Source organism: Anopheles funestus, chromosome 3RL (genome assembly GCF_943734845.2).
Source record: "Anopheles funestus chromosome 3RL, idAnoFuneDA-416_04, whole genome shotgun sequence".
NCBI classification, from domain to species: domain Eukaryota; kingdom Metazoa; phylum Arthropoda; class Insecta; order Diptera; family Culicidae; genus Anopheles; species Anopheles funestus.
The window spans coordinates 59,391,239-59,410,032 of record NC_064599.1 but is presented as its reverse complement, the minus strand read 5'-3'; the positions used below and the strand labels follow the sequence as shown (position 1 = coordinate 59,410,032).

General features: G+C 41.6%; 2 protein-coding genes across 7 annotated transcripts; both read right to left on the bottom strand.

Annotated features, from left to right (window-relative positions):
* Positions 1 to 338: 338 nt before the first annotated feature.
* Positions 339 to 15,790, bottom strand: LOC125768354 (calpain-A-like). Of its 6 annotated transcripts, none has more exons than XM_049435883.1 (8): positions 14,636 to 14,747; positions 10,305 to 10,376; positions 10,075 to 10,233; positions 6,527 to 8,056; positions 6,291 to 6,432; positions 4,158 to 4,388; positions 1,163 to 1,489; positions 339 to 1,082 (listed from the first exon to the last, which is right to left on the bottom strand). In XM_049435883.1, exons 2-8 carry the CDS (start codon positions 10,317 to 10,319, stop codon positions 997 to 999), a joined length of 2,490 nt encoding a protein of 829 aa, XP_049291840.1. In that variant the 5' UTR covers positions 10,320 to 10,376; positions 14,636 to 14,747; the 3' UTR covers positions 339 to 996. The 6 variants fall into 6 exon arrangements, with proteins under 6 accessions (XP_049291840.1, XP_049291838.1, XP_049291837.1 ...); XM_049435881.1 differs by lacking the exon at positions 14,636 to 14,747 and adding an exon at positions 12,039 to 12,652; XM_049435880.1 differs by lacking the exon at positions 14,636 to 14,747 and adding an exon at positions 12,043 to 12,652.
* Positions 15,791 to 16,321: 531 nt separating this feature from the next.
* Positions 16,322 to 18,360, bottom strand: LOC125768377 (calpain-A-like). Its single transcript, XM_049435945.1, has 2 exons — positions 18,076 to 18,360; positions 16,322 to 18,012 (listed from the first exon to the last, which is right to left on the bottom strand). The coding sequence occupies exons 1-2, from the start codon at positions 18,178 to 18,180 to the stop codon at positions 16,519 to 16,521; spliced, it is 1,599 nt and encodes a 532-aa protein (XP_049291902.1). The 5' UTR covers positions 18,181 to 18,360; the 3' UTR covers positions 16,322 to 16,518.
* Between the last annotated feature and the right edge of the window lie 434 nt (positions 18,361 to 18,794).

Here is an 18,794-nt window from a genome sequence, read left to right as displayed (position 1 = left end):
GAGGAAGCAGAATGTGGGGTGTTTTTGTTTTTGCCTAATTCAAAAATATTCTACATCTTTAGAGATTAATGTGTTCCGTCGACACAGGGTGGTAAACATACTCCGAACGAACACATTACATTATTTTACATCTGTACGGTGGTGAATCCGTTTGCTTTTCGATTGAATATCATAACATACAATAGTCTGGACTGGCAATAGTCGTGTAAAGTAGTATCTTTAATTTAACTTATTTCATCCTCCCATTTTCTCATCTTGTCAAATCGGATATGTGTCAAAGTGTATGGAGGCGCCTAGTACTTTGTTTGTCACCAATAATAAATAAACATTTCGCTAACTTATCACATTTAAAGTAATTCATAAATACTTTATTTTAACAAAATTTGAAAAGAAAAAGATAAAACAAACAATTTAACGGCGCATAACATGAATACCAAAAGCGCCTAGGGCGGATTTAAGATTTAAAATTTGTTCCATTTTCGCCCCCGCCCTCATTATACTTAGCGTACTTAGTATAGAACGATGATGGCGCGTTGATGCTAACCAACAATACAACGACGACACGGAGTAGAAGTGTACAAGCGTAAACGTGTGCGTCCGCGGTACCGAATTGGGATTGTGTTAGACACGTGATTTTGTTTCTCTTGTAAAAGGTCCTATGTTTTAAAGAGGAATTTTCGTGGACCTTTTACGCGTGTGGGAAGGAAACGTTTAGAATAAGTAAGTTTCGTACACGTTAGTTTTAAACTAACCTTTTTTTGAATTTGTAACATTTTGTGCCAATATTGCCGAAATTGAATGTAAAATAAAATATTAACTTATGCACAACGTTTGCAGTAGATAGCTGCCCTGAATCAAACAATGTCGTTTGTGTTGTAAAGTTGTAAACGGTTTTCCAGCAAACGGTGGAAAGCGCTTTCGAGAGTGTACAGAAAAATGCAACACAGGAGTGATGAATGGTGTATGAATGGGTGACCATATATCAGGCGATCAGCTTTAAGAGTAAAGCGTCTTTTCAACCCATTCGTCCATGCTGAACGTGGCCTGATTCGAACCGTCAGTGTCGCGCTCGCGGAAGATTTCTGTGCGTAAGAAGGAATGTTATGTGTCAGCTTAGGACGCCCTTTTAAACATAGCAAAAAATCACAACTCAATCACTTACCGATCATTGTTTTAATCTTGACGGCACACATGATAAAATCATCGAACGGTATCGAACCGCTGCGCGAACCGTACCGATGTACCAGCGCGTTCAGGATACGGTTGTTCAGATGGTAACCGGCAGAATTGAGGGCTTCGCGTAGCTGGAACGCACTCAGCCGACCGGAACCCTCCGTATCGTACAGCTTAAATACGGCCTTCCATTTAGCGATGTCGGTCAGCAGCTGCTGGAACTCGTCGAAGCCAAGTTTGCCGGTATGATCCACATCCAACATCGCTACCATCGCACGGCAGACGTCCTTCGAGAAACCCTCCGAGGAGATGTTGTCTGTATGTGTGTGTGTGTGTGCAAGAAAGAAAGAAACATAAAACATCAGATTAGTATTGTTTACTCAAGAGCATACAAAAACCCATTGAAACTACAAGGTAAGGTTGGAAACAACTAAAGGATTGATCACGCTTGGAGATGAGCAGCAAAGAATATTGGACGCTCGTTGCAATATGGTCGCTAGATACATAGCTCTACACAATGTGCTGCAGATACCTGTAGATGGCTAGAAGAACATTAATCAAACATAATTTTTACTTAGGGGAATCTTCTTCTAAAGGGTGGTGAACAGTACAATGGAAAATAGTCAGTACAATTTAACAAAAAAAAAACTAGGAATATAAACATAATGTAGGGAAAATCACATTTTTCCTTTCCTACAAACATAACCAACAAGCATGCTCAGAACCACCATTCATTTAAAGATGCTTGCGCTTGTTGTTGTTCTAGCCTAATGTTTATTTTGTTTAATGCAATTTGATGTAATGCTTTTAATTTCACTTTAATTTTAACTTAGCAATAAGCATCTTTGACAAACTTAACAATAAGGAACGAAATAAAAATGCACCATCGAACCTATTTTTACCTGCCAAAAATGCAACGCATTCTGTTCAGCAAACGTTCACAGCATACATAATGCCCACGCTGAAACGTTGGATGGAAATTCCGAACACCGCCATAGCATAATAAATGGGTGGAAAGGTAAACAGAGTGGTTTGATTTGAAGCACTGAACCGATTAGAACAACACAAAATGAAGTGATTGCGAATGGCTTGTGAAATCCCAAATAATATGTTCCACGTAACTGTACCTTGGGTTTAAATGGTAGCGAATAGATAAGAAAAGTGTTTTATTGTCTTACATCAAGTTACTGAAAAGTCATGAAAAATAACTTTCAGGAAGATGATTGTCTCATAATTGTACCTCATTTATAAACCATGTATAAACTGTACCATGTATAACCCATAAACCATGTATAAACTCATGTATAAACCTCATTTAAGCACTGTTTAAGCTTAAGTATAATAATTGTTTCATGCTGTTAGTTGACTTATGAAGTGTCAACGTAATTTTTCATCCTTTTAGACACAGTTTGTTGATAGATACATGGGTTTTAGTTGACACATAAGAGATAATTATCTAATACTTAACGTCAACAGTAGTGCAACTGAATTGTGGAGATCGTAAAATCTGCTCTGTTGATGGTAATGGTAATTATTTTTCTGTTTTTATTAAAGCACTAATAATTATTAGAAGAAATTATGCGAAATATTTATAAATATACTTGATCGTGTCATAGTATTTTTAGTAGCAAAACAATTTTTACTGCTGTTACGCTAAATGACGTTTGTACCACTTGAAAGAGAGAACTGTCAAAATTAAGTGACATAGAAGTACTAGGCAAGAAATGTCATAATAATCATTTTTGGCTTAGCAATTCTAATGATGATTAGTAAATCTTGCTGCCAGCAAATAAATTAATGTAGAAAATTAATAAAAAATATATTAGAAACATATTCCGTATTTGTACTTTCCGGCGAGATTAAATAGTACTACTTATTTTTAGTAAATTTCAGTCTTATATACGTATGTTACCACGTTCAATTTTTTTGCTTTTTTTAATAAACGATAAAGATAAAGGAGCAAAAAGCGACTAGAGATTAAAATAGAAATCACTTATTTTACACACACTGCTATTTGTTACTAGTAAAATATTTAGAAAGTTTATCGATGCATTGAATGTACTAATTTGATTTTGTTCGTAATAATCTCCCTTGTATAATATTTTATATTTAAACATTTAATAACAGATTATCATGTTATTCTCAATTTTGAGATAATTTTGCTTCACCTTCTTTCTATCCTTATCTTTTCTTTGCAAATTCAACAGTCCCTTGCGAACGTAAAAAATCAACTAAACGTATAAAGCATTCGGCAAAATGTAACTCCCACACCCATCCCAACATTTTTTCCAACCCAAGCTGCGTGCCCTAGGGTAAGCTATAATTAGATCAAACTATACAATAAATACTCCCTATACACCTGGCAGTGTTTCGCATCACATTTACGAAGAAGAAAAAACTAAACCCCAAAACATTCAAATGCAAACACAAAACAGATACACCTTTCCTGGTGAATGAAGCAAAAACAAACATTGTAGTGCAAAAATCACAGAGATAGAAACATCGAGTCGATCGTAAACGGAACATACAACACAAAAAGCAAAATGGATTAGTAGCAACCGAAATGTGAAATCAAAACCGAAGCTTCGGTGCAATTATTGTGTGCCAATACACTATTCGAAATGCGCACACAAGCATTGCAAGCGGTTGAAGTAATGATAACCTTTAACCTGCTGCCCATTAACTCTTAGCTTGGGGCGCATCTTAAATTGGAAGGTTTGATAGTCCATGGTGGCAATGAAAAAGAATTTAAATTCGCTAAGCAAAAAAACCATTGGCAGATAACAGGCAAACGGAAGCGCTCGTTTAGACCTTTCATTTTTTTTGGAATAATAATAATTTCCCTGTATCTCTTCCACTTAAGTAGCACATCTTGCTTCATCATCATGTAATAAAACATATCCAAACACTTCATAAAGCGGAGGGGCCACAGTGCCCATTTAGAAAAAAACAAATCAAAGGTATACAAATGCATTTACTCTCACCATGCAGCGGCTGGTTCGGTACGATTTGACTTTCCAGATTGGCCGGTCCGGAAGGATGTGTGCTGCCACCGCCATCGCCCGATCCCTGGATGCCCTTGCAGCACATGTTTAGCAGCATGCTCAGCAGATCCTCGATACCACCAGGACCAGCCCCATTACCGACCTCGGCGTTCTGTTGCGATGCGTACGCCTGATGGTTTATCCCGTTCAGCGAGGACGTTTTCGGCAGATCTAGAGTGGTGCCCACACCGGTTGAAAAAGCAGCAGAATGTTCACAGTACGCATCGTCGATAGGTTTTTATTGTTGTTGTAGGTATTCATCGTTATTATGTGCCGATGGTTTACGATTGGTGCCATTAAACCACACACAAGGACCGTTGATACCGATGTATCGTAGGGTAGCCGTAGGTGAGGGAGTTTTATTTTTTCCCCAGCGTGCAACACAATCACATCACGAGTAACAGATAATCGATGGATGAAGTAGTTGAATGGTGAATAGTGTTAATGGTTGTCGGATGTTAAATCAAACGGTCAGTCAGTTAGGGTAATTTAAAAGGGGTGGGAAAAGAAACGGTACGAGAACGTGATTATGATACGATTACGAAAACAGTACGAAAGAAAAAGAAAAGAACATAAACAATATGAGAAACCGTTGATAACAGATCTCATAAACGATGGTTGATTGTGAAGGTCGTAATTTGAGAGCGGTCATTAACACTTACTCCACATACTAACAAACACAAACCATAGAAGGAAGGTAAGACTAACGAAAATACAGTATAGCAGAGTCAGTTTGAACATAACACTAAGGTTTTTACAATACATGAATAAATCGAACGAATTACAAAAAAGTCACAGATACAGAGTTTAACCATTTTACAATAATAATCCACGGATTATTATTTGCCACGGATTAATACAAGCTGCTAATAATTATCCCCAAAATTTAGCTCCATTATTAGAGTAAAATAGCATAATATTACGCTTTGGGACACGAATTTAAAATTTCGATTTACGGCTCTTATTTTAAATGAGAACGGAATCATTTATTTTGCTAAAGGGCTATTTCAACAACCGCCGGACAACCGATTCATTTTCGTCGTGTCCCTTTTCAACACTGGAAACATTTCTTTGCGATTCGCAATGCAATTAGAACGCCACGAAATGAAATCTCTACCCAGTGCAATGAAGTCGTTTGTTGAATAAATCCTTTACGGAAATGAGATATTAAGTAAAATAATAAAATAAAACGATAATTTTTTACGTAAAGATGTAGAGTTTTAGTAAATATTAGTCCTACAGCATAATATCTAATTGCAATAGAGAAATGGATACATATTTAAATTCGATTTTTTTTCTGTAATATCAACCCCACTACATGGGCATTCCAATTGTTATTCGTTAAATAGACTATTTGCTAAACGGATATTCTTTTTTGTTGCTGTTACCATTGTGATACGGTTTATCTCTCACTTATGTTAGGATTGATTGATTCAATATTAAAAAATAATAAAATTAAACGAATAAAAGTAATACATGACGGTAATGCGAGATGGTTTAACAAGGCAATTCCAATAGATATATCATTCATACGATTTTTCCTTCAAACAACTACCAAACCGAAAACCACGAATGCAAATAATGTAGGTTAATATTGTGAGAGATTGTATTAATAAAATAATTTCAATAAATATGCGATTAATCTGTTGATAACTAGGGCAAGATATAATGCTTATCGAAGAAATGGAAATTATGTCTAGCTGATTGTCTGAAACTATTTCCAAACAATATGTAATTGCTATACAAAGGCTATAAACTATTTAACACATTGACCTAGTTTAACGAGAAACGATTTAACTATAAAAAATCAACTATACGCTTTCGATGTGTGAATGTACAAATTTTCATTAAATTCCCCATTAACAGAGGAACTGATGTATTCCAGTACCAAACATAGACTATATGCATGCAAGAAACACATTGTAATGCATCTCGCCTTTTAAATTTGACCTTCAAAGAACCATTTTGGGGTGCACGAAAAACAAAACTACCGAGAAGACAAGGATAAGGGCAGGAAAGATGAAATCCCCGGGGCGACCCAATAAATTTCATCACGAGTGCAGCGACACTTACCATCACGGAAGGAATGATCGAGGATGCGCTTTAGCTCAACCCAGTCAACCTCACCGTCCGCACCGGCAACATCCAGAAACAGACGTTCCATGGCTTGCCGTTGCGGAGACGGTTGAACGTAGCCGGGTACATCGGGCGCAATCTACAATTAAAGCAAAAAAGAGGAAAAGATGTTATTAGCTACTTTATCTCATACCTCTGGACTTGAGTCCATATTTAACAGTTTCTTAACTTACCCGATCATCGATGTCACCGACGCCGACGTTTTCATCGTTTTCCACCATACCGTTGGCAGTTTCGGAGAACACACGGATAATGAATTCGCCTTCCTCGTTCGGCTCGAACGTGGACGGTACGATCACGTACGTACCGGGCGGCAGCTTAAACCGGCAGCTCACCTCACGCAGATTGATAAATGCGGGCGAACGTGCCGCCGAAGCATTGTACTTGAAGAAGTTCAACTTTAGCGGCTTCTGCGCTAGATCGCGCTCGGTCACACGGTACACGGCGAACCCGATGGTTAAACATTCCACACCCATGTTGCGCCGGGAACGACGGTTCTTTTGTAACAGCGCTATAATCACCGTACAGTTGCCTTCCGCATCATCCTCATCCGGATCTTCCAGCCGGATGATGTACTGCGGATTGTGCCAGAATGTGTCGAGATAGTTGCGACAACCGCCCGCCGTACTGCCGATGGCCCATTCGCCCTCGAACATGGACATCTCCCAGCGGATCTTGCCCCGCGTGAACTCATCGTCACACAACGAGTCCGGGCTCAAGTTACAAATTTCCATCCGATCGAAATAGCGCGTAAAATCGCGATAAGACATCCAAAACTCTCCGTCGTGATCGAAGTTCAGCCCGAGCTCTTGCTTCTGTTCGTCCGGGATGTAGCGCCACTCGGGCGACTTATCGCTCCACGGTCCGTTCCATTCGGCCTCATTGCCCCAAGGATTGCGGAGCCGGATCAGTGGTATCTTACCCGACCGTCCCGGTGTTTCAATATCCACCAGCTGAATCTTCGTGATCGAATACGCGTGGCCACGAATCAAACCTTCCGATGTTTCCGCTTCAAGCACATGCGGATCCGCCTCAATGCTACATCCAAACATCGAGTTACGCTTAAAGCCCTTCTCAATGATCTCGTACAGATTCGGTGGCGTTTGATCCTTCAGATCGTACATTTCCGCGACACCACCGGTAAAGTCCTCCATCGCCTCACAGGTGGTACCACCGCGCAGTGATTCGTACGAACCGTGCAGTTTCGCGTACGCCTTCTCGAGCAGTGCGCTCCAGAACTCGTTTTGTTCGGACGATCGCATGTAGATCAACTGTCCACGGTACGTTGGCAGTCGATCGTCGATCACTACATCGACCCACTTGCCGTACTGCCAGAAGCGGAAGTGAAATACGCCCGCATACTCATCCTCGAAGCTGTTATCTTCTGGTACGACGCGCAGAAACATGTTGTGGTCCTGCGTAAGGTTGGCACAGGCGGCCAGCAGCCAGCAATCGCCAAGCTCGCCCTGCTGCACATCAAACCGAGAGAATCCTTCCACGAAAAATTCCGGCCCATCGCAAATTTCATGCGGACGAAGCCATTCGTAGTGTCGGTCTGGACGCTGGGAGTACATTAGTGAGGACGCCGTCGCCGGGAACTCGGGATCCTCGAACAGCGTACCATTCTCGAGGCACTGTTGGCGAATTTGGTAGAAATCTTGCACATCAGCACTTGGGCGTTGTCCTCTGCTGCGCTCTCCAAGCTAAGCGACGGCATGAGAAGGGAAAATAGAGAGAGAAAATATTCATCAGTACAGGCGTTACACGATTTTCCACACATAGTATCACATCGAATCGACATATTGAAGCACTTTTTTAACCCGAAATATATGATTCCTTCGGAATTTATTATTGGAAGGTGTTGGAGTCCATCGACGACAATGAACGGGACAATGTCGAAGATTTGGCAGCCGTTTAGAATAACTTCGATTATGGTGATAATGGTGACGCTGTGTTCGGCATCGATGTCTTTCAGAATGAAGCATCATCACGACTTCAAAGCGACACAAAACTGTTAACGCAACGTTGGACTAAGACAACACGAACGTAGTTGCCCCAAAATTATCCCCTTTTAGACATTGGAAATCTACTATATCCCGCTGCTAATGCATTAGTATCCCGTGTTGCCGTAAAAGCATTGAGCTGTTCGTTCTTTCCGACCGTCCAAAGGGTCGTCATAATACTTATTCGATAGATTTTACCTCCGCCGAAACATCCTTAAACTTGTTCCGCCTTCGACGACCATGACGTCCGAAGCGTGGCAACACTTCCGTTACATTCAGGATACGTCCTTCCACAACACTCTGCAGTGTAGTGCCCTTTTCCCGTCCGTTCTTATTCCTTCCAGCATCGGCAAGAAGCGTATCCTTTACCGGTGCAGCACACTCCTGCCGACTAACTACACCAACCCGGCACGTTTTATCACCCATAAAGGACATTTTCAATGGTTTTAACATACGAATTTTGAGGTTTTTTTACACAAATATTGCTTTCCCTTGCTACACACGATCCTTCGATATGAAGTTAAACGTTTCACATTGCAAGCTGCAACATAACTGGCCAACCTGGCAGACCAAAGTTACCCCAATCACCAGTCACATTTTCCGACAGCTTCGAAATGAGGTCGTTTTTGACGCCCGTTGTCTTCGTAACATGCAGTGTGTTACGCGATGAAGATAGTTTAATCGTGCTGTGCAACAATCGATAAGGACGAATAGAACCATTTTTCTGGGGGTTTTTCCTCCCCTTTTTTCCCACCTAGTTCCGAGTGGTAAGTTTTTATGCAACCGTACGTTATGTTCCTAACAAACGCTGCCCACGGCAATCAGCAATGCAATCATGTTTCTCACACCCGAACAAAACTTTGGCAATTAAAATTCAAACTTACTGTTTGATGGAAAAAGAAAAGTTTCTTGGTTGGGGTCCGCGATGAAAAAAAGAGTAATTTAAATTTCATAAATATGCTCTTATTGTAAGCAAGTGCTACCTTTCGATACTAATCGCTATCGTTGGTTCGCAGGCTAACAACGAGGTATTAGTTTTAATTAAACAATAATCCATAATTCATCCAGCGGGATAGGTGATAAAATTATTCCTACAAAGCATAAAGCAAAGGTGTTGTATTTGCTTGAAAACTTCGCTGATTGTTTGCATACTGGTTCGCAGAGAGGAATTGATAAAACATCACGGAAAGCGAATAGTTTTCTTCGACCTTCGATCAAGGCAAATCGTTGTGGAAATGATACTCTGTGCTGTACTTGTGCCACCTTTCCATCAAGTTTGCTATAACGTTACCTCTCCCTACCGAAGGCCGTCACGATTGTTTGTGAATATTTGTTGCCGCCATGTACCCGTGAGCCGTGAGGCAATGTTGCGATAGTTACGGTTAGTTTGCATTGGAATGCATCACACCAAGACTAGCGGAGTGAAGTTGATACATTGATGCGAGACGCTGCGACGGGAGCTGTGCCGAGGGGGTATTCCGGATGAACGCTAATTCGTTACTAATGCTGCCAGCCGCAGCATGGTTGACCGGTTCGTTTAGATTTGTCATTGCACTACCACAGATAAATCCTTCCCTGTTTTTTCCCCTCAACGTAGCCAGCCGGTTTCGAGGTTGCCGGTTTACTTGTGAGAAGCGTAGATCGTTCAATGTCACGGAACGTACGGAACGATTTTGTGCGCTTAACCTTGGGTCGGATGATGCGTCGTTTACACTTACCACTTTCATGTTCTTAATGCTCGGCAAGAAGCGTTTCGTGTCCGATTCCTTCTTGACAAACATCTCGTTGATGACGCTGCCGATGTAATCGGTGGCAGCACTCGTAATAGCTTGACCGGCCGCATCGAACAGCTGCTTGCCGGCCCCGCTCAGGAGGCCCTGGAGAATTGAATCAAAATGTGTTAGAACGATCAGTTTAGGTAGCATTACGTCGTATCAGTCGTCTATACCTTTAACTCATCCATGGTGCTGATTGACGGTCGCTGACAGGTTTATTCGGTTCGATTCAAGTGTGTTCCCAACTGCAAACAAGGGACATCATATTCGATCGTTAGTAGCGTTTGAAAGAAATCGTTCTATTAGTCGGCTACTGTGGAGCTGGCAAATATCTTGCGTTCGTGATTGTGATGATTAAACACAAACATATCGGTACAATTATTGAATCATAAACATCACCACTTGACCATTATGTGCATTTCGGCTGTTTGTTTGCAAACAGTACAATCGTCCTTGTGGGCTCTTCACAATACCGGTTTCACTTTATCGCTTTAAAGGGTCGCGTGCGGGAAACTTGATAAGCTTACCGGAATTGAAAGATAAGCAAACGATTCTCAAGTGTCGTGTGAATTTGGCGCCATAAACCAAGTTATCTTATCTTAATTTAAAAAAAAACATACACCTTCCAATCAATTTACTATAACATGATACATCACACATGTCGCTTCAAATAGTTGTAATTGATTGATTTAAGGAATTTGATCAATTGTAGCAATAGCTACTAATTCCAGTGTTAATAACCGAATTACAAATACAGCCCCATATCCATATCAAAGATCGGTTTCTCCACATAAACTTGCCGCTCCTTCATGACTAATCCATACGCTTGGTAATAATTATAACTCGTGACACGTTTGGGGGGTTGATTCACCGAACCGAACGCGTGAGTGGCGAACTAAGGGTGACCGTCTTTTCCAGCCCGTTACATATTTCCCCTACTGCTTCGTCACTCAACACTCATCGATCTCCGGCGACGCTGCGTAACTGCCCTGCCCAAAGAGACGGGAAAATCGTTTCAACCTTTACCGCTTCCCTGCTGGAATTGTTCAAGAGGGAAATAGTAGGCCTAGGTCAGAGGAGAGGGTTCACACATTTCCGTTTTCGAAACAACCCAAAAATCCATACACTGTAGAATGAGAGAGGGGACCGATTCTATGTTTCTCGGGTGGCAGTTAAATTGCTTTTAGTCCGAGCAAGCACACACAAACACACATTCGAAAGAAAACGAAGCAAAACCTGCAACAAGCAAACCCACCGAGGGTTTGTCTCCGTTTTGGGGGAAGATGACTATAAATAAATTCCACTTTTGAGACATTTTTACACGCACATGAGAATGAGAAGCGACCAAGTGGAAGTGTTTTGTGGACGAATTTCGTACAACTTATGCTTAGGAAAGCATACAAACGGTGATCATTTTTGTTGCTACTTTCAGTGTTTTCTTCTAATGTACTCAACGCACCAGACCTCTAATGACAGTGATTTGTTTACATGTGGAGCTTTCACCGAGCACCGCACAACAACACATGCGGAATGCAAGGTGCAATATAAACCTCCATATGTTTGCTACGATTAGAACCGCCTCAGAAGATAGCATGCTTTTGTGAATGTACCACAAAGCTATGACACCACCATTCTTAATCGTTTTGGATTTATTCCAACAACATTCCACCGCTTGTGAGGGAACCGATGACATCATTTTCTGCATTCGGGATGGGAACTGTGTACTGGCTGGCTGAGGGGGGTGAACAAAAAAACCATAACGGGTGAATAGAACGTCATCACATGAGCTGGAAACCAGATTCACGTACTGCAAACGGCTTGTTTTTTACATTTCACCAATCTAATTCGATAAACACACACGCAAGATATCGCAAGCAGCTCAAGAAGCACGTCTAATCTTGATTTACCTACACCTAAATGCAGTGAAGGCACACTTTTAGTCGACGACTTGAACGGACACCACGAGAACACCAGGCACAAGTCAAACAACAACAGCAACCGACCTATTCTGAACCTGTGGTGAGCAAAACACACAACCTCGCTACCCAATGAACAAATTCGAACTCTAGGCACGTCAGGCTGGCGTCACATAAGATGCTTATTTGATGGTTGTTAGTAACGGAATGTAAACATGCTAAAAGGGTCTACGAATGAATTCTTTTATAAACCTGTTTAAATTGTTGGGACGAAATAACCCTGACACACAACAAATTCTGATTTTAACGCTAATTTTGGCGATTTTTAGAGATCGCATTGAGTAGATATCGGCGTTGTTTCTGTTCGTCCAACTAAATCGATCGTACGTCCTAGCACTGCTACCAACACAACTCCATAATTTAGCGTTAGCCAGGCCATTCTGCATAGGAGTTCAGTGAAATGCCAATTATCCAAGTGACGGATTATTTGTGTAGCACGGAGTCCAAAGCCGATTTGACTTATAATCTGCAAAACACATTGCGGCAAGAAATGAATGATTGAATAGTGAATGATGCAATATGCTCGAGGTCGGCCAAAAGTTACAGATATATTTTTTAACTTTTTATCGCTGTAAAACAAACACGTGCACTTGGAAAAGCCCCCCTATTTATCATCATTGACTACTATCAATAAAAGGAGATGTGCTTATTGTCGCGTTATTCGGTTATGAAGGGGGGGGGGGGGGTTCGGCTTCTGATGAGCACGGATAATCAGCGTTGTACTAGTAATTATTTTTTTTTACAATTTTGTCCATTCCGTGCCCCAGAACACCAAAGTGATTGTCAGCTAGATTTGTTTCTTGGGAAATGGAATTTGACGCATGTGTTGACAAATTACAATTCAATGTTAAGTGGTGCGCTAACGACATCCTTTAAAAAATTCAAAAATTATAACTTCAATTATTGAATTGCGCACTACAATCGTTCGATGTGTAAAGCTAACTAAATTAGTTCAATATTATATTTGCAAACGCTTATACATCGCTTTCAAATCTTTCATGAACCTGCCTTAGAGTCCGTGAACCGTTCAGGGCTACTCAATTTCCACCAAAACATAAAAGACAGATTAATGCACTATAAAGATAATTGTTGTATAATGTTTCGATTAGCTCCCATATTTATTACTACAAATAAGGGGAACAATAAATCTTCAGGTAGGTAATTGATTAAGAGCCATGTATACTGGTTATTCGGCATTTTTACGTTCCAAGAATTGAAAGAAGCATTTTCAATTAAGATAAGATAACCGATGGGATGATCGCATAACGCCGGACACAGTAGGCCGACCCAGATACTACAGATATTGGACTCGAAATTTAGCTTGGCGGATAAGATACACTCCTAATCAAATAAGTTGTGACTATCTAGTTAGATTTATCAACAATTTGCCATGTTATCATAAGATCTTTAGAAGAAAAAGACCTTTCAACACTTGCTGCTAATCTACTGTACCAACAAATGAGGGAATCATCGAGTTTTTTTATGTTTGTCATGAACAACGGTCAAGGCCGTTTCGCTATCAATGAATTGCTAATAAAAAATAATTTATGTACAACATGTTTATCAGTGGGTGTTAATTTTTACAACATTACTACATTGTTGTATATATTGTTAAATGACAGAAACAGTCATCATTAACACATTGTTTCTTATAGATTAAAAGTTTATCAATTTTAAAGAGGTTTCAGCAAAAAAGAAAAAGCAAAATACAGGACCAAATAAGCTAAAAATTGGAAAACCAAGTATCTATCTCCAATATTGCCTTCGTGTGAAGCCTTCTCGACAACGCATGCGCAATGTTTGTAGAACGTACGCAACAAAACGCTTGATATGGTAGGTCTGGTGAGTGTCGTTGAGTACCCGGCATTTGGTCTTATTGGAAATAACATGGGAATGATGAAAGTTAACTTTCTTATACTTATCAAATAAGACTTTACTAAGCAAGTAAAAAGAGAACACTATCAAAACATAGAGAAAATGTAAAATTGAATAAAAACATTGCCATAGCAAATTATCACATAGGTGCCGTTTTTCAACCACCCAGCAGAAGTATGATGCTGTATTTCCGAAGCAAAGTGCACATGTGGAATGAGCAAAAAACATTATTTTCAGCAATCGTTCGGAATACTTGTCTTTCTCCAAGAAATTTACTGTAGCTTGTCCGTTTTGTGAACTAAAGCCGTAACTGCTTCACTGGCTAAAAATAGTATTACTCTCTGGACGTACTTTCCATCACAGAGTCGCTGTTTATTGGACTGTCTGCCTGGCAGAGTTAAACCCATCATTCGGTAGGACATTAATTCCCTTGAGCTAAATGTGAAATTTGCAAGACAACAAAGAACGGAGATCTGGGCTGAAAGGAACGATCACACGGATCATGTCTGACATTGAATGTGCTGAAGGGCATTTTGCTGTAAATTTGCGTTCATGAAGCCAAACATTTAGTGAACCATGTTTGCTGAAACAGTCGATTCGATTGTGATTTGATTTGATGAAACCCCAAATAAGAACCCACGCAATGTACTTACCGGTGAGAACATTCCTTCTGCGATCGGTATGCTGATGGCTTGGAACGGAATTTCTTCGCACGACGCAACAGGTTCACTGCCCCGCAACAGTGCGTCCGGCACCGTGGGCGGCAAATCGGGCATACCATAATCCATCGGTGAACCGAACGCCGCAAAACCCATTGTCGGATAGGGCAGATATGAGTTCGACGGTGGATATCCGGCACCACTATCCGGAAGGGCCGGCATTACATTCGGATTGAATCCGTACGACAGCGACTGCCCGGAAATGGATGGATTGAGGCTGGAGTAACCCGAAGAGGACGGTGTCGGCACGGTTGGCCATTGGGAGGCGGGTGGCGATTGTGCAAACGCTGCCGGATTGATCCATCCGAGTCCGTTGGCATTCCAGTTCTTTGGGTAGTGGTAATTCTGATTGTAATATGCCATCGTGGCAATAGTAAGCACAAGGACGGTATGTAAAGGGCAAGTTGCCTTTTAGGGTAAGAAAGTTATGTTGAGACGAGACCGGTCCGGTAACCTTCGACACGCATTCACAAAACAGCGGAACAAACACACGTGATACGCGACCGAATACGCGAAACCGAAACAACAACGCACGGGAACGGCGTGCAAAAATGAAAATTAGAAGAAAAAAAAACAATACGCACAAACACTCGCACACTCTTTCACGAACAAACACTTGCAAATGTTTCAATATCGCTAACTATTGCTGTGTACTTTGGTAAGCAGATGTTGGCACTACGTCGCATAAACCTTTGGCACGGAGTTATTTTTACGCTAATCGCTTTAATTTGATGGCGAACACGCCAGACAGATCGATAAACGCATACGCGGAAGAATGTTCACATCAAAGCAATCGTTGCAACCATACTTTATTTTCACTCCAAAATCACAAATTCACGAAATTGCCTATAGACGGACGCATAACAGCGTTTGTTTTGTTTTGGTCGTGTGACTCACACGTCAAACTGAGCTTGTGCCGCTGGTGGGGAGTTAGGAAGCTGTTGGCATATACACACACGCGATCGCGCACCGGAACGCAAACCAAACTAAACGCGACGAACCCGCTGAGTGAACTGGCGAACGAAATTTACAGTGTTGTGGTTTTAGAGGACACGACACCGCGCGAGTGCTATAAGGGGTGAGATACTATTCGCGTTGCTGAGTGAGCATATTTACATACGGTGGACGCGCAAAAAAAAACCCACCACTAGACGAAAAAGGCAATGGTTACTATGCCCACACTAAAAGGGGAAAAGCGTTTATTGTGTGCTACGAACAGGGGTGTAACTCATCCGATAAGAGGGTTTCTCCTGTATGTAAATTTTGTGTAATGTGTTGTCCACTGGTGTCTTTAATGCTTGCCTGCCTACGCCCATACATCGGGAACAGTATACTTCCGACAGCGGAACGGAGAACATTTTAAGTACAAGGAATTCCCAAACGTCACAATCGGGTCCGCGATCAGGTCAAAATACACGTGTTTTTCCCCAATAGCTCATCAGATTGAACCTTGAAAAAGGTCCAAATTTCCGGCGTCCGTGAACCGGTTTCTAACCTTCAACGGGCGACGCGGGATGAAATATGTTTGCAAAACTATTTCCAACTACAACTTTAGACATTCCTCTCGGTGAGTTGCTTTCTTTCTCTTTTCCTTTCGTTTTTAAGATGCTAAACAGATGCTTAAGGTGGATTTACAGTGTTAAAAATACATTTATTTTAATTAAAAAAAGTTCGACAAACGCGTGGGACATAACATTCCATTTCGTACAGTGAGTAATTTCTTTTCCCTGCAAATAACTATTTCTGTCACACGTGTTGGTGTCATTTCGTGTCCGGTGGATACAACGATCGTCAATTAATTAAACTATCTTATCACATCACCCGGCACAGTAACACACCTTGTCTAGGCGTCCATCGGCAAACATGCGTAACAAGAACTCTGCCTCTTGGTGTGGTTTCCAAGTATGTGGGACAATGACGTACCTTCCGGGTGGTAGTGTGTATCGGGTCACAATTTCACGGGCCGTCTGGAAATCGGCTTCGGCTTCTACGGGCGCAACATTTTCGAAGAACGCACCCGGTAACGATCGATGGTTAATAGTTACGTGGTCTGGTATGGGATAAACAAGCACTCGCATCGACAAGAAGCTGATCCCTTTAGCACGATGGTGCTTTTGCATTAATCCAATCGTAAGGCTTAAGCTAGGCGCACTGTACTCCTCTTTATCCAAATAATTTTCTCCAATGCTGAGAAAGTATTGTGGATTCCTCCAGAAACTCTTGGCGTCCGATCCACCTGCTGTGCTGCCAAGCTTCCATTCTCCAGCCTGGGTCACCATTTCCCAAGGGTATCGTGTTTTTAGCTCCTCGCTCATATTACCCGGACACTGGTAGCACACACTGATATCGTTAAAATATTTTACAAAATCTTTAAAACTCATCCAAAACTCGCCATCTTCCTGCACGATGTTCAGTTCCGCCATCTTCTCATCGTTCACCATTATCCACTCGATGGAGTTATCGCCCCAGGCTCCACTCCACTCTCCTCTGCCCCATGGATTGCGGACACAAATTAGCCTTACATCCTCGGTTATGCCATCGCCAAAGTCTAGCATATGACGCTTCGCATCCAGCCGCGACACCTTCGTTACCGAGTACTCGTGTTTCGGTACCAAGCTAACGGATGCCAATTGCCCATTCTCGTCTTCATTAATACCAGCAGTTATCAACGAGTTGCGGGCAAGATTTCGTTCCACCCGGTCAAACAGATCGATCGGTTCGGTGCCTTTCAGTGTGTAGTACTCGGTAATGCCACCGGTAAGATCGACCATTCCTTCTCGTCCCGTTCCACCGTCTAGTGCCTCGTAAGAACCGTGCAGCTTTGCGTAGGCTTTCTCTAACAGTGCTCCCCAAAATTCGTCCTCTACGGAGGAGCTTATGAAGAGCAGCTTGTTGTGTTCGTTTACCGGCAGCCGATCGTCCACTATAACCTCAACCCACTGGCCATATTTCCAGAAGTTGAAGTGAAACAACCCGGCATAGTTGGCGTCGTCGAACTGTCCATTGTCCTGTGGCACTACGCGCTCAAAAAGATCAGGGTGGGTGGTAAGAGTGGCACAGGATGATATGAACCAGCAGTTACCGATAATACCTTGGCGTACATCGAACCGGGAATAACCCTCCGTAACGAATTTGGGCTGTTCTACAATTTCTCCCGGCCGTTTCCATTCAATGTGACGCTCTCCATTCTGGGGTGGATTCGACTGGTAGATGGAGAAATTATTGGCCGGAAAATAAGGATCCTCGAAGAGTGTCCCTTTTGCTAAGGTGAGGGCGCGAATTGTTTGAAAGTCTTGGTTTGCCGGTGGATTCTGGAATGGAAAGAATAGAGTTAATAGACAGTAAGTTAAGCTTCATTGAAAATAGGCACATACCTTTTCAAACGTGGCGTTCCAAGTACTCCAATCCTTGTCTCCTAGCTCGTCAGTACTGTTGGACCGATCGTCATCCGACTCCAACCACCAGCTAATGAAATGCATTGCACCAGCTGAAATTCCTCACACACCAAGGCTTTCAAACGACTAAACCAACATCGACCAGTACCGACGACTTTTTATCCAAAGCCTCATTTTAACGCACGGCGTGCCTTCATTATACGAGACAGCAAGGTATGTACGGTCTAGTTCAGTTTTTTTACTTCACACTCTTCCTCTTCGTTCATTAGACGGGAAATACCGTGTAAAAAACTCGTTTCAAACGTGGCACGGTGCTACATTACCTATCACCATAAGATGCCATCGGCGAGAAAGACGGATGACATTAGATATTGTTGCGATTTTTTAATGAACCTGTTCCACTAGAACAGCAGAACGCACCCCAGTGGGTTAATCCAAGGAAAAGGAAAATTTGAAGACAATTTAGCTTAGAAAGCAGGTGAATCATAGTAATCACATATTAAATATCAGTGCTAGTTTTACAAAATACCAGTTGCAGACCAGAACTTGGTTAATTTATTTCGCATTATTTATAGCTTTGTATGCTTGGAAAACAATGGTGTTTGTTGTCAAGGAACAAATAGTAAAATGTATAACATAAAAATTGCTTTAATTATTAGGTTAAGATTGATCTGATAGTTAGTAAACAGAATAACACA